General features: G+C 29.4%; 1 protein-coding gene and 1 pseudogene across 1 annotated transcript; both read left to right on the plus strand.

The window, feature by feature from the left end:
- The first annotated feature begins 1,147 nt into the window (after window positions 1-1,147).
- On the plus strand, window positions 1,148-1,771 carry LOC126737431 (uncharacterized; annotated as a pseudogene).
- Window positions 1,772-3,489: 1,718 nt separating this feature from the next.
- LOC126737430 (uncharacterized) lies at window positions 3,490-5,062 on the plus strand. The gene has a single exon (XM_050442332.1). It carries the CDS (start codon window positions 3,505-3,507, stop codon window positions 4,126-4,128), a length of 624 nt encoding a protein of 207 aa, XP_050298289.1. The 5' UTR covers window positions 3,490-3,504; the 3' UTR covers window positions 4,129-5,062.
- The last annotated feature ends 11,946 nt before the right edge of the window (window positions 5,063-17,008 follow it).

The following is a 17,008-nucleotide window of genomic DNA, read 5'->3' on the forward strand; positions in this document are numbered from 1 at the left end:
TGTGCGTATGTATGTATGTGTCTTTTTATTTCGCTCTCTCTCAACTGCCTGGAAAAAATATATAATTATTGACTAATTCCAGACTCTAGAAGGAAATAGAGATCTATGCTTCAAAACACAGTTCTCTCTCTTAACTACGTGACAGAAATAAACAGGGTGTCCTCAAATTAGACGTCAATATTTCAACCACGTATTCCATGACATAAAGAGTGGTTAAAATTTAATATAAAGTATGGTCCAAAACGTTTTAGTTTTCAAGATACAAGTTGATAAAGATGAAGATGAACACGTAAAGATAAAAATCTTTACGTGTTCTTTCGAAACACGTAAAGATTTTTAATTAAAACTTGGTACGGTGTTAAGTCTTAAAGTTTTTATGCTCTATTTAACAAATTAAAACGTAGTATTGGATTGTCTTCAGGAAAGAGTAACACAGGGAGGGCGTTGGTAAAATTTTACCCAAATGTGTTTGGCGATTTTTCGTAATTTGAGTCAGAAAATTTGAAAATCTGGAGTTTTTTAAGTAAATAAGGTACTCTTGTCGCACCTTGCTGGAACTCGCCGTTTTCGAGAAAAACGTTTTTGATAATTCCATTACAAATCTTTTAGAATATTTTAGAATATATGAAACAAATATTTTAGAATTGGGGGAATGCTAGAAAACAAATTTCCAAAATTAAAAAAAAAATGAATAAAACCGTAGGAGTTTACAGAATTATTCAGAAATTTCGAAACTATTTAAAATTGTATGGAGTTTTTAACATTCTTAACATAATTCTGCCATTTGAGGATATTTTTTCCCAGAGTTATCGAACATTTTCCGATTTTAAACTTTACAATTTCAAAATTGAATTAAATAAAGAATTTCTTTTAAATTAATAGAAAGTTTTCAAAAACTTCATAAAAAACAATCTTAAAAAAGATATACAAGTTTATATTTTTTGGAAACTATTTATTTTGCAATGAATTAAAGGGTGGATGGATAATGACTTGCCCTCTGTTGATTTGCCCAGTAACGCACGTTCATTCTTGAGCTAATCACTGGCTTCTGAGGCACATTCTGAGAAAACTGCTTTGAGTTTCTAAATGAAACTTTCAGTAAAATATTTAAAAGATTTTCCCCTAATGACTTTGTTAAGGACTCAAAATGATTTATTCAAAATTTTCTGAGTTATTAGGTCCGGTCTCAAGTTACCAGGTCACTTCCATAAGACTTTTAGATGTCGCAGTATGTTTCTTCGTGCTCGAGTTGTTTCTTATCGGGTCTGGATTGTTGCTTGATGATTTCCTCCCATGGAAAATCTAGAACGAGTTGACTATCACAAAAATATCCGTTACCGCCGTGCGATTATTATTGATCGAATTGTTTGGGGAACAAGAGTTGAAAGAGTACGTGCCTATCCAACTGACCAGATCGAGGAGCGGCTACAGGTTAGAGCGAGACGTGGAAACTGGTTGTCTCACCACAAAACACCATAAAAGACTATTGGAGAAACAGAGAGAGGACAAGAAGCTCGAGAGTACCGAGTTAGCCTCAATACATTCTCCAACTTCTAAAGCAGCTCCTGTTACTGTACTGAATGGTGAGGCACAACTGGAAAAGATCTTGGAGGAGGATATGGAGAGGTGCGAAATGGAGGTTAAAGCTCTAGAGTTGAGGGAGACGATTTCGACTACGACTACTGCCAGTGTGAGCCCGGGGACCCCGTCGGAGTCCAGGGAATTGATAGCCAATGGGAGACAGTACAGTTTTAACTCCAGACAGTACTAAAGAGGTTTATGTCACGAGTACCAGTTCGGACCATATTATAATATTTAAGGCATTTAGAGCTTTGCCTAAATAGGCTCAATTAGTCGATATTTTACTTGTTTTACTCTCTATAGTCTTTATTTACGTGTAAATTCGAAGGAATATCTTACGTCCATGCTTTAGAGCTACTCTGATCTCTCATTTAGTCTAGCTTAGTAGCGTTTAAGTACAGGGTCACTTATATGACGGATTTGATAAGGAAATTGTGCTGTCTAGTGTGACAGTTAACTGGGTTTTCTTGCATAAGTTATCTGACTCGCTGTCAAGAATATTTAATAATTTTTTTGTACTAATTCTTAAAAATCACTTAAATTTCCGATAAAGTTGAGGATTTTTTGAAAAGTCTTGTACACAGTTTAATATTAACAAGATTTCACTTTTTGAGTAAGTTTAAAATTGAACAGGTGTGTATTTTGGTGTTTCTGAAACATTGGAAACCGCGACAGCTTACTGAAATGATAATAATTGGAAATTTTGCATTTTTTTAAACTTTTAAAATTTACCTGAATTTTCAAAAAATTTGCAAAATTTTCTATGTGTGTGTCTGCGTATGTGTGTGTGTGTGTGTCTTTCTATTTCGCTCTCTCTCAACTGCCTGGAAGAAATATATAATTATTGACTAATTCCAGACTCTAGAAGGAAATAGAGATCTATGCTTCAAAACACAGTTCTCTCTCTTAACTACGTGACAGAAATAAACAGGGTGTCCTCAAATTAGACGTCAATATTTCAACCACGTATTCCATGACATAAAGAGTGGTTAAAATTTAATATAAAGTATGGTCCAAAACGTTTTAGTTTTCAAGATACAAGTTGATAAAGATGAAGATGAACACGTAAAGATAAAAATCTTTACGTGTTCTTTCGAAACACGTAAAGATTTTTAATTAAAACTTGGTACGGTGTTAAGTCTTAAAGTTTTTATGCTCTATTTAACAAATTAAAACGTAATATTGGATTGTCTTCAGGAAAGAGTAACACAGGGAGGGCGTTGGAAAAATTTTACCCAAATGTGTTTGGCGATTTTTCGTAATTTGAGTCAGAAAATTTAAAAATCTGGAGTTTTTTAAGTAAATAAGGTACTCTTGTCGCACCTTGCTGGAACTCGCCGTTTTCGAGAAAAACGTTTTTGATAATTCCATTACAAATCTTTTAGAATATTTTAGAATATATGAAACAAATATTTTAGAATTGGGGGAATGCTAGAAAACAAATTTCCAAAATTTAAAAAAAAATGAATAAAACCGTAGGAGTTTACAGAATTATTCAGAAATTTCGAAACTATTTAAAATTGTATGGAGTTTTTAACATTCTTAACATAATTCTGCCATTTGAGGATATTTTTTCCCAGAGTTATCGAACATTTTCCGATTTTAAACTTTACAATTTCAAAATTGAATTAAATAAAGAATTTCTTTTAAATTAATAGAAAGTTTTCAAAAACTTCATAAAAAACAATCTTAAAAAAGATATACAAGTTTATATTTTTTGGAAACTATTTATTTTGCAATGAATTAAAGGGTGGATGGATAATGACTTGCCCTCTGTTGATTTGCCCAGTAACGCACGTTCATTCTTGAGCTAATCACTGGCTTCTGAGGCACATTCTGAGAAAACTGCTTTGAGTTTCTAAATGAAACTTTCAGTAAAATATTTAAAAGATTTTCCCCTAATGACTTTGTTAAGGACTCAAAATGATTTATTCAAAATTTTCTGAGTTATTAGGTCCGGTCTCAAGTTACCAGGTCACTTCCATAAGACTTTTAGATGTCGCAGTATGTTTCTTCGTGCTCGAGTTGTTTCTTACCGGGTCTGGATTGTTGCTTGATGATTTCCTCCCATGGAAAATCTGGAACGAGTTGACTATCACAAAAATATCCGTTACCGCCGTGCGATTATTATTGATCGAATTGTTTGGGGAACAAGAGTTGAAAGAGTACGTGCCTATCCAACTGACCAGATCGAGGAGCGGCTACAGGTTGGAGCGAGACGTGGAAACTGGTTGTCTCACCACAAAACACCATAAAAGACTATTGGAGAAACAGAGAGAGGACAAGAAGCTCGAGAGTACCGAGTTAGCCTCAATACATTCTCCAACTTCTAAAGCAGCCCCTGTTACTATACTGAATGGTGAGGCACAACTGGAAAAGATCTTGGAGGAGGATATGGAGAGGTGCGAAATGGAGGTAAAGGCTCTAGAGTTGAGGGAGACGATTTCGACTACGACTACTGCCAGTGTGAGCCCGGGGACCCCGTCGGAGTCCAGGGAATTGATAGCCAATGGGAGACAGTACAGTTTTAACTCCAGACAGTACTAAAGAGGTTTATGTCACAGATACCAGTTCGGACCATATTATAATATTTAAGGCATTTAGAGCTTTGCCTAAATAGGCTCAATTAGTCGATATTTTACTTGTTTTACTCTCTATAGTCTGTCTTTGTTTACGTGTAAATTCGAAGGAATATCTTACGTCCATGCTTTAAAGCTACTCTGATCTCTCATGTAGTCTAGCTTAGTAGCGTTTAAGTACAGGGTCACTTATATGACGGATTTGATAAGGAAATTGTGCTATCTAGTGCGACAGTTAACTGGATTTTCTTGCATAAGTTATCTGACTTGCTGTCAAGAATATTTAATAATTTTTTTGTACTAATTCTTAAAAATCACTTAAATTTCCGATCAAGTTGAGGATTTTTTGAAAAGTCTTGTACACAGTTTAATATCAACAAAATTTTACTTCTTGAATAAGTTTAAAATTGAACAAGTCTGTATTTTGGTGTTTCTGAAACATTGGAAATAGTTTACTGACATAATATTAATTGGAAATTTTGCATTTTTTCAAACTTCTATAAAATTTACCTGAATTTTCAAAAAAATTGCAAAAATTTTCTATGTGTGTGTGTCCTTCTATCTCGCTCTTTCTCAACTGCCTGGAAGAAATATATAATTATTTACTAATTCCAGGCAGTTGATCGAGTCATACTTCAAATTCTTTTTAAAATTTCAAGAAGAAAATAGAAAAAAAAATTATAAAAATTACGCCTCTTGCCTTAAAAATGTAAGAAATTAAAAAAAAATTATTGTCTTTTAAAACAAAAAATTGAATAAATCTTTGCCTTATTATTTTTAGAAAATATGAAAAAGCCATTTAGAATATTCAATTTTTTTTTTATTATTATACATTCTTAGATATCTAAGAAATTTCCAAACACACAAATTTAATCAGTTTTTTTAACGTTATTTAATAAATAAAAAATCTAAATTTAGTCTTAAAGAAATCAAAATAGAAAACGCCTAAAAAACTCAAAAATACAAAAAAATTATTTCTATGACAAAAAAAATTTCTAAAGGATATTTGTATATTAATTTATTCGAAAAATACATAAGTCCCTTGATAAATCTACAAAAAATATAAATATTATCAAAAAATTAAAAACTTTGAGTTCTGAATATTTGTATTTTGCAATTTTCCAAAGTTGGAATCTCAAAATTTACCTGAATCCTCAAAAAATTCAATATATTTTTTTAAATTTTGTGTCTCTGTGCGTGTGTATGTTTGTGTCTTTTTATTTCGCTCTCTCTCAACTGCCTGAAAAAAATATATAATTATTGACTAATTCCAGACTCTAAAAGGAAATAGAAAGATAAACAGGCTCTATGCTCTTAACTACGTGTGGAAGAAATAAACAGGGTGTGTTCAAATTAGACGTCAATTTTTCAACCACGTATTAGATGACACAAAAAAAGGTTAAAATTTAATATAAAGTATGGTCCAAAACGTTTTAGTTTTCAAGATACAAGGTGTTAAAGATGAAGAGGTGATGGTGCTTTTGTATATATTTTCGAAACACGTAAAGATTTTTGAATAAAACTTGGCACAGTTTGAAGTCTTAAAGTTTGTATGCTCTATTTAACGAATTAAAACGTAGTATTGGATTTCTTTAGGAAAGAGTGACACAGGGAGGACGTGGGAAAAAATTTGCCTCAAATTTGTTGTTTTTTGGCAATATTTCGTAATTTGGGTCACAAAATTTAAAAATCTGGAGTTTTTTAAGTAAATAAAGTACTTTTATCGCACCTTGCTGGAACTCGCCGTTTTCGAGAAAAACGTTTTTGAAACTTTCATTACAAATTAATTTTTTTGTTTTACCTCGTTTTGGGCCATAGAATACGTGGTTAAAATATTGACGTCTAAAATTTACCTGAATCTTCAAAAACTTCAAAAAAATTGCAAAATGTGTGTGTCCTTCTCTCTCTCAACTGCCTGGAAGAAATATATAACTATTTACTAATTCCAGGCAGTTGATCGAGTCACACTTCTAATCCTCTTTAAAAATTCAAGAAGAAAATTAAAAATTAATAAAAATATATAAATTACGTCTATTGCCTTAAAAATGTAAGATATTAAAGATTCTTTTATTGCCTTTCAAAACTTGTATAAATGTTTGCCGTAATATTTTTAAAAAAATATGAAAAAGTCATTTAGAATATTCAGTTTTTTTTTTTGAAAACATATTCAGAAATTTGTTAAATTTTGGAAAATAGTATATTTCAATTTGTTTTAATAAATAAAAAATTATAAATTTGTTCTCAAAAAAATCAAAGTTTCAAAATAGAAAACGCCTAGAAATTTCAAAAATTCAAAAAAGAAATAATTATAACTGAAAAAAGTTCTAAAGAATTGAGCTTTAAAAAAAAAAACTAAAACTTTGTAAGCGTTCTTCTTTTCAGAAATTTCATGTTTTTTTGGGTTCAATAAATTTTAAGTATCTTACGAATGAATTTATTTTGTATATAATCAATATGCAATTTTTCAAAAGTGTATTGGTATTTAAATTTTTGTTTCTTAGTTTTTATATCTATAAAGAAAAACTAGAAAAAAAATATTTTAAACCATAAATCATAGGCCTGGAAGTTTCTTAAAATTTTAATAATAATAATAATCTTTATTTAGCATAAATAGCTACAAACAAAAACAAAAAATTGCCCCAAAACTTAATAAAAATAAACATACATATAATATTAATAATAATGTTCATAAACCTAATTCAACAACATATTTAGTTAGCAAGAGTACCATAAATCATTGAATAAAGTAAAATAAAAAATACGTCTACTGCCTTATGTATGAAAAAATTAACATTAACAATTATAAATTATTTTCCTCAAATTACAAAAATATAATTTTTGAAAAATTGGAAAAATAATTGAAAATATTTTTTTTTTCGAAAAAGTTGAAATTTGCAGTTGTAATTCTGTTAATATATAAAATTATAAAAAATAAAAAAATTATCAAAACTTGATTTAAAATGTTGAATTGTGAACATAGCTATTTGGGAATTTGTTAATTGATGGAATTTTGAAAATAATTATACGTGCATATTTTAAGACTTTTAAAGTTCAATCCTTGAAATTCCATTTTTTTTCCAGCAAATATTGTCAAAAAAAATTGATAAAAAATACCTACTTTTAGGTAAAAAAATATTTATTCAAGTAGAAAATTCTAAATTTCTACTCCCAAATGTCAAAGTGGAAAAGGGCAAAAAAAATTGAGAAAAAATTACTAAATGATGAACTTTATGCTTTTGCAATTTTCTGATTAAAGATTTACAAAAAACTTAATATTTTCCAAACTTTATAATACAATTATGGAAAATCTAGTTAAAGTATAAGTAGGGAGTTTCATAAGCTTCATTAGTTTTATAGGGAATCAATCTTATAATTCTCTCTGAAATTTCTTGAAGGAATAGAAAGAGAAAAAAGCTCTATGCTTTTAAAAAAATATTCAACACTTTTACTCTTAATCTGAAAAATAATAAAGTCGTAGAAGTTGTCATTCCAATCTTTTATTTTATAGAATTATTCAGTAATGCAGAAACTAGTCAAAATTGCATAAAGTTCTTAACCTAATTGTGTCTTTTGAGGATTTTTCCTCAGAGCTATCAAACATTTTCAGATGTTAGACTTTGCAATTTCTAAATTGAATCATACGAAGGACTTTTTTTTAAATAAATATAAGACTTAATAAAAAAATTTGCAATTTAGTAATAAATTAAGTGCTGCAGCGTTTGAATTGCCGTCAAGATTATTTAATAATTATTTGTACTTATTCTAAACATTCACCTAAATTTCCAAAAGAGTTTTTGGAAAAAAACATGATTTTTTAAAAAGCCTTGTATACATAGTTTGATATTATTGCGGTTTGACTTTTTGAACAAGTTTAAAATTGAAGTGTTTTGGTGTGTCTGATTTTGAAAGCTTATTGATATATAAAGAATTTGAAATTTTTGTAATAAGTCATACACACGACTACCAACATCCAATATTTTTCCTAAAAAAAACCCAAAGACATTTCGCTCCCATTTTCCTATACAAACTTTATATCCCCAACGTAAATACAAGGGCGAGGGAGATGCCATTGTTTGCCCCAGCTAAACAGACAACCAGAACGAAAACTTACAACGTAAATACAAATAAGTTTATGAAAAGCATATTGTCTGGAATATTGTCTTGAAAGAAAGTTGTTGCTATTTTTGGAATAGTGACTATGAAGCTTTGGTAACCAGATAAGAAAGTTATCTAAGGTTATTACGATGCTTTAAGTAGATTTAATGCGGGAAATTGAGTCACTAAAATTGGTTCTTGTATTTAATTAAAACTGAATAAAACCTTCAAAATTTACTGAAATATTTAACATTTTGGAAACTTTTGAAATTTCTTTAATCAAGAAACGAATATTTAAAAAAATATCGGAAGGAAAAAAATTCTGATTGATTGTAAAATTATTGAAAATTACCAAAATTAAATTGTTTTGTATATCGGTTCGAATTTAATTCGTTAAAAAATTACTTTAGCAAAATTTGGGAGTTCTAAAGAAGTTCAACGTGGAAAACGCGTGAATGTTAAGGTTTTTTTAAATACTGGAAAAACTTCACTAAGGAAAGTTGAAAAATATTAAATTAGAAATTTCCATTTAGTGTAGTAAAAAACGGGGCAAAAGTCGCTTCCTTCTCGATTTATTTTTTTTTATCTTAGAACAAAACGATACATATGTCATTTTATTAGATAGGTCATTGTTCATTAGAAATTACAAAATATGACCTTTTATTACGGTCCCGATTTTTTTTATTTACAAAAAACTGGGAATTCGTACATTTTTTTAAATCGTGTTTTTTTATACATTCCCTCTAATTGCTACTTAACTAATTGAGCTATTGACATGATTTTTTTTTTATTTTAACACACATACTTACGCGCTTCTTTCAAAGTATATGATTGGAATTTGTCGTTGTTGTTAATCTGAACGGTCATCCATGTTTTGGGCATATTTAAAATAAAAAATTCCGATCATTTTATACTTTGAAAGAAGCGCCTAAGTGTGTGTGTTAAAATAAAAAAAAATCATGTCAATAGCTCAATTAGTTCAGTAGATATTAGAGGGGATGTATAAAAAAACGTTTTCACAGTTTTTTGAAAATAAAAAAAGTGATAACCGCAAAAAAAGGTCATATGTTTTGGTTTCATATGTAGAATCATATTCTTGAGAATACCCAATAGGTTTGATCTTGTTCTAAGCTCATAAAAAAATACGACACAATTTTACTCATTATTTACTCCTCTAATTAGAAATTAACACATCTTAGAGGTTGTCAGTCAGTGAATGATTTTAAAATTTGCCGAAATATTTAAAAAAGTTTTACAAGAAAAAAAATAAAATTATTAAGTTTATCCATTAAAAATTCACCGTGTTTAAAATATTTGAAATCCTTTATACAAACATGTATATTTTGCAAAATTCATATTTTAGTATTTGTAAGAATTTTTCAATTTTATAAGTGAAATTTTCAAAACTTAAGATTTTCAAATGAACAAATTTTTTAAATATTAAAATATTTTAAAACTACTGTACAGTTTTCAGAGGTGTCCCATGAAATATTTCAAAATTTGCTTATTCACTTCATTCACATATTAAATGGAAAATTTGAATACAAAATTGCACTGATTTTTTCCTTAAAACATCCCGAATCTATATATGTATATATAATCAAATTTTGATATGCTGAAGAAATTTATTATTACTTAGACTACTTTGAAATATTCAAAAATTAAAAAAAATTGATTTAAAAATTCTATAGAAAGAAATTTGAAATTCTGAAGGAGAAAAAAAATTAAATAACGTATCTTGAACTGTTTAATTTAAAATTAAATTAAAAAAGGTATTAAATCCTAAATGTTTAAAATTGCAAGAAAAATAAAAATTTCAAACATTTTTGAGACTGAAACTTTGACTCAAAAACTAAAATATTCAAAAATTTGAATTTTAAAAACATAAACGAATTATGTAATTTTAAAGACTTTGAAATTGAAATCGTATTTTGAAATATTTCCTCTGCTTTTATGTCCGGTAGCAAATATATAAAATCATTAAAAAAAAATTAAAATTACCACTCAAAAATTTAAAAATTTACTGCCAATTTGAAATTTTTTAAATTAAAAAAAGGTTGAAAACTTCAGAGTTAATAACGTTCAAAATTTACTGAAAATTTATAAAATATAAAAAAAAGCGGGAAAATAGAATGAAAAAAACAAAAATTTCATCTAGTTAAAAAATTTCGTTGAATCAAATTTTAAAATTCTTACCGGATTTTAATATAAAATATACAAATTTCGGAACTTTTAATATACTAACCCTTTGAGGCCGGATTTTTTTTTTTTAACTTCTGGTGAAAATTTTTGTTTTGCTCAATTAATTAAAGATTATTTAATATGTTTTTAATATTAAATCTTTTTTTTTGCATATGAGTTAGTTACAATGCGGTTTGCTCACTGTAAAGACACTAAGCAGATAAACAACCAAAAATTGGCAAAAACTATTTTTTTTTATAGCTAGAAAAATACATTGATTATAAAAAATTTATTTGGTATGATATTGACGAAAACAGTTTTTCTTATCTGAAAGGCACAGAGCAACATCACACCTAAAAAAATAACAATAATTAACTATGTTTATTTATTTATCAATTTAATATCAACAGCTACCTTGTACAATGCCATTTTGATTTGTGAGGTACAAAAAGCACATCTTCCAGGCTTGCCATATAGAGGCATGTGGGAACAAGAGTCGTACCGAATTTCGTTATTTATGGTACAGTACGTTTGAAATGATTCACCGTTGCTGATGGCCGACCCCTTTTCGGTAAACCTTGTTCAGCTCCCACTGAAAAGTCCTAGGCCCACTGAAAGTCGAAAAAGTTTTAGCGAAAGTTGCGCATTGGAATCTGTTCTTTTTTGATACAATATGAATGCATTTACTAAGGATAAATCTATAAAAAAGAAAAAAATTCTATGCCACCACTTTTTCGACTTTCGGTCGAGTTTTTAGCATGTCCGTTTTATCCACGTATTCCATTTGCGTATTATATTTCTTTACTAGTTCAGGACAAGTAACATCTTTGGCGGAACCATCTTTTTTTTTTGCGGGAAACCCATTGATTGTTGCATGGATCTAATTAATTAGTTAGAAAATGGACTGGCGTATTATCCATCCATTTCAAAAATGTCAACCCATCAGTGCTAACTCGCCAATCGAATTCACCCCTTGTTAAGTGCTTGTCATTTATAGTAGATCTGTTGGTAGATCTTTTCTGACGGTACCGCAAGCGTAAATCAACTCAGTTTGCAGTTGTTTTTGCAGCTCGACCGAATTAAAATAATTGTCAAAATATATTTCGTACCGTTTTCAAACTAAGTCTCTCGTAAGGTCTCTAACAACTCTACCACCAAGAGACTTTTCGGTCATTTGACCTATTTTACCAGTGTAAATCTGAAATTGACATAGGTATCCTGAATTTTTGGAACGAATTTAAACTTTATAGGCACGTTTTACTGGTTTCTTTGGCATATACTGTTTTAGGGAGCTTCGTCCTTTGAATCGGATCATCGACTCATCAATAGCTTGATGTTGACTTGGTTTCAAAGCATTTTTATATGTATCAGATAATACATTTAACAAAGGCCGTAATTTGTAAAGCTTAACAAAGTTTTGGTGATCACGGCCAGGCTGTACAGAGATGTCGTTAAGGTGCAGGTTGGCTAACATCCATGAAAACCCGTCTCTTGACATTATTGAACTTATGAATGGATCTCTCATTTCCAATCGTGAGGACCAGTAATCCTTGTAGCTGGGTAGCTTTTTTATGCCCATTATCAAATTTATTGCAATAAAACCCTTTATTTCCTTTACATTTATTAGTAGGCGTAAATGCATGACTGTTACCTCCGTTTCTTTGCAAGGCATATAAGTTAGTTTGAAAAGCTATTTGGTCTAACAGATGCTCAGGGAGTATATGCAAAAACATGTCGGTAGGGGTTTCTATATCGGTGGGAATGTTTGGTCCTATTTCTTCTCCAAATTCTTTAAAATTTCGAACACAGTGTGAGTTGGAGTTAGTCCATATAGTTTTTTTGCGAATTTCCTGGGCTCGTATTAGTGACAAAGGTAGCTCATCCTCACTGCTCCATTCGGCTAAGTAAGCATCAGCGTCTTGCGACAAAGTATCATATCATATAATTCAAATATAATAGGCATATTTTCAATGTCAAACAAATCAATTGCTGGCGATGCCGCTGCCGTTGGACCTACTATTTCTGCGTCCCCTTCAATCTCATCTTCACTAACATCTCCTAATTCGAGGATGTTGTCACAAGGAATTTCTTTCAAATAATCATACAGGTCATTGGAGTTGAGATTTATAAGCTTGTTATAAAATTTATCTGTAAATAAGAATGAAATCCTATAAAAAAACCGTTAAAAAAATACTCATGAAGTTTTGAGAAAATTATTTGCCTAAGAGACTGGTGTCCTGAGCACACCATATATTTTCTATAAAACTAATACCTTTTTCTCAAAATTGCATTCTAGCGATAACATAAATATCATCCTAGATATTTTATTTCTAATATAAAAGCAAATCTTACCACCCATGGTCCCAAAAAATGCTCTAACAACCAAAAAACAGGGAAACTTGTTAACACAACAATACCACGTGCGAACATTAATATGCAAACTGTCCAAATAATACTTGACTCTTATTGGCGCTTAAATTTAGAGGAGCTCAATCAATGATATCTTCGCTGTAAGCACCGTCAGTAAAAATTAATTTGTAAGTGTCCTCACCGCAGGCACACAAAGGGCTAAACAACTTTAATTGAAATGTGTAAAAAAATTTAATGAGGTTTAAATGCGAGAAATATATATTTTGAAATTTATAAAATTTTGGAGAATCCTGAAAAAAATCAATGAAAACTTCTTTCACTGGAAATTTGCAATTATTAATCAATAATTATTGTATCATCCATCAATTACTTCAAAGTTCATCAAAATATTTATTCGGGAAATATTCAAAAAAATGCATCAAATAAGATCTTAAACTTTTGTTTCTGAAAATCAAAAAAAATATAAAATTTTATTTTATTTTTCATAATTTAATATTATTGCATTTTGAAATTCTATTGAGTCTATAAAATTATTTAAAAAAAATCAAAATTTAAAACCAAAAATTGACACACTCAAATATTTGGAAAATATTAATCTATTAAAAATTATAATATTCTATTTACCTCAAAAACTTAATATCATCGAGTTTTGACATTTTAAGATTGTAAATATTTGTATTTTGGATTTGATAAATTCTACAGCACATAGGGAAGATTTCTATAATTTTTCTAAATTTACGAAAAACTATAGGAGTATACTTTTATTCAAGGTGCTTAAGCAATTTGATACCAAACGATTTTCACAATTTTTTTTTATAGAAAATGGCAAATAGAAATTTGGCAGACACCTAACATAATTCGATTTAGACAAAAATAGGCAGTCATTTACAGAAAACCTGGAATTTCTTGTAAGTGAATTCCCTACTGTTTAATATTTTTATTGAACTAATTATTACTAAGCCCAAACCCAAAGAAAACATTAAATTGCTTTTAAACCAACCAATTAAATAACAACCACTCGTAACGCTTTGTATACTATTATATAAGCTACCTCATTTACATCTATCATATCTTAAAACTTAATTTGACCAATTTTAAATGTAATTAGAGGGGCATATCTTCTGCATAATTGTATAAAACAAAAAACACCCTTATAATAGCCAATTTAATAATCTCTTGCAATTTCTCGAGAATTCACGCACGTAATGTTTATTATTAATGAAATTATTACCCGTGCACTGTGATTGTTTTTAGTAAATTTTAATTGTAAATAATTAAACAGCCTTAGGTAATAAATACATAAAATTATCCAAAAGGATTTAAATTAATAAAAAAAAGAATTCATTCAGACTTAGTAAGTGCTTTAATATTATATAAGTATCTTATTATATAAAATATTTATTGTGTTGAATATGTGTATCCTAATTAATTATTTGCTATATGGTTATATTTTTTGTCCAATTACCCATTGTTCAATGTTTTTAATTAATAATTATTTAGTTAATTATAGACGTATAAGACCGTTCGGAAACGTAGAATTATTGACAATCAAGCCGGAATTATAAAACTCATCCAATTAACAGTTAATTACTGATCTCTGTTGCTCTCTCCAGGGGTGGTTGCTTACAAAAACGTATTTGAATTATCCTAATTAGTTAGGAGTGTAGTATATGGACATTACCATGCCTCAATCCAATGTCTTATAAATGTTCATTTTACTTGTTAAACATGCGACAAAATCCGAATGCTTCAAGATCCATTACCCACATTATATTTGAATATGAGTATAGAGCTCCCCGGATGATCATTTAATGGAATTTAATTTCTAAGCTCCAAGAAATGGCATTCAATTAAGGGCACATGACGGATTATAGGGTAAAAGGGATAAGTAATGGTTTAATACGAGAGGATATCAATCATATTTTAAGCAGGATTAAGATGGGAAAAGAGAGAATTTTACGCTTTTTTTTTAAGCAACCACTCGCCTCTTCCCTTTCTAAAACACATATATGTATTTAACTTTGGTGATATTTTTAAAAAGGCTGAAATACTTTCGTTAAAACTGAATAATTTTGGTAGTTGTGTAGACTATATGGATATTTATTACTATTATAGCACAATATTTATTAAGTTTATACGTTCTGTTGTTTAATGGAGGCTTTTTTAATGTGATATTCTACAAATGGATAATATATATTTAAGAAATATTTTGAGGCTCATCATGTTTCTTAACATATATTCATGTATATCTCATATATATTATGATAAAATAATTCTTGAACACTTTTCGCTGATAAAATATTAACTTACGAATATTTTACGATACTTATAGGCTTTATCTAGCTATGCAAGTGTTTCTTACTTTTGTACATACATATTGTAACATTTTTAAACTACTTAATAAACATTTAAAATCTTTGAAGGTTTATATTATTACAACCCGAGGGGAGAAAGTGAGGCATTACAGACTAAGAGACTGTTTTAGTTCTTGTAGCACACGCGTGAAAAGTACCACTTTCTGCGCAAGATTTGAGTTGTATTTGTTTGGAAATATCTTGGAAAAGTGGGGTTAGGTTTTTGTTCTCAGTTGGCATACATCAAGGAAAATGAGTATAGGAACACCATTATAATATTATCAAGGATAATTATACAATTAATTAGGCGTTCACATTATAAAATTAATTAAACTGTGACGTTTTCAGTGATGTCATCTTTGTCTGAACATCTTCTTCTTCTTTTTTAATCCAGTGACAGCAGACAGTTCTCTTGATCTTCATCTTCCTCTTCTTTTTTTCAAATTCAGTGAAAAGCTTTCCTGGTATTTCCAAGGTTATGAGATTTAGATTTTTCACAAATATATTAATTAATTATTTTTGCATGTTAAAATTTGATGTATCCAGTGAAGTCCTCGTGTTCTGAAACTTCTTATTGTTGTTTTTAAACCCACTGACAGTTGAGGCTTTTCGTCTTATCATGTCTACCAACGTTAGAAAACAAACACTTCATCTTCTTCTTTTTTCAAATCCAGTGGCAGTTGACGATTGCCTTCTGTAATGGCAGCTAACGTAAATAAAACATGAATCTTCTTCTTCTTTTTTCCTTAAATCTGGTGACAGTAGACAGTTTTCGTCTTGTCATGGCAATCAAAGTAAAAACCATAAAACTTCTCGTTTTTCTTCTTCTTCTTCTTTATTCAAATCTAGTGGCAGTTGACCATCGTCAATCAACATAAATCTTCATTTTCTTTTCTCTTTCTTGTCACGGCAACCCTTCATCTTCTATCTTCTTCTCTTTTTTTTAAACCCAGTGACATTTGACAGCTTTTGAAGCAACCGTCGTAAAAAACATAATATTTTCATATTCATCTTCTATTCATTTTTTTCTTCGTTTTTCCTTTAAATCCAGTGATAATTGACAAATGTCGTCTTGTTATGAGAATCAACGTAAAAAATATATAATTTTCATTATTCTTCTTTTTTTTCTAAAATCCAGTGACAGTTGACAGTTCTTATTTTGTCTTACTTACTTATCTTACTTACTTATTAATCACTAAATTCAGTGACAGTTTGACAAATGTCGTCTTGTCATGGGAATCAACGAAAAAAACATAAAATTCTAATTATTCTTCTTTTCTTTTTAATCCAGTGACAGTTGACAGTTCCTATTTTGTCAAGGCAACCAACATAAACAACATAAAATTTCATCTTCATTTTCTTCTTCTTTTTTTCCCAAATTCAGTGACAGTTGACAGTTTTCGTCTAGAACAAGTAACCACCGTAAACCACATGGACCTTCATCTTCATTTTCTTCTTCTTTTTTTCTCCAAATACAGGGACATGTGACAGTTTTCATCGTTTGACATGTCATCTTTGACTATGAGAAGACGACAATTGACCAATGTCGTCTTGTCATAGGAACCAACGTAAAAAACATAAAATTCAAATTTTTCTCACTTTTTTTTAAATTCAGTGACAGTTTGACAAATGTCGTCTTGTCATGGGAATCAACGAAAAAAACATAAAATTCTAATTATTCTTCTTTTTTTTTCTAAAATCCAGTGGCAGTTCTTATTTCGTCAAGGCAACCAACGTAAACAACATGAAATTTCATCTTCATTTTCTTCTTCTTTTTTCCTCCAAATACAGTGACATTTGACAGTTGTCATCGTTGGACATGTCATCTTTGACTATGAGAAGACGACA

The sequence above is a fragment of the Anthonomus grandis genome, chromosome 6 (assembly GCF_022605725.1).
Source record: "Anthonomus grandis grandis chromosome 6, icAntGran1.3, whole genome shotgun sequence".
In the NCBI taxonomy this organism is placed as follows: Eukaryota; Metazoa; Arthropoda; class Insecta; order Coleoptera; family Curculionidae; genus Anthonomus; species Anthonomus grandis.

What these genes read in the sequence shown, in the direction of transcription:
- LOC126737430 (XM_050442332.1), top strand. Translation starts at nt 3,505, where the DNA reads ATGATTTATTCAAAATTTTCTGAGTTATTAGGTCCGGTCTCAAGTTAC.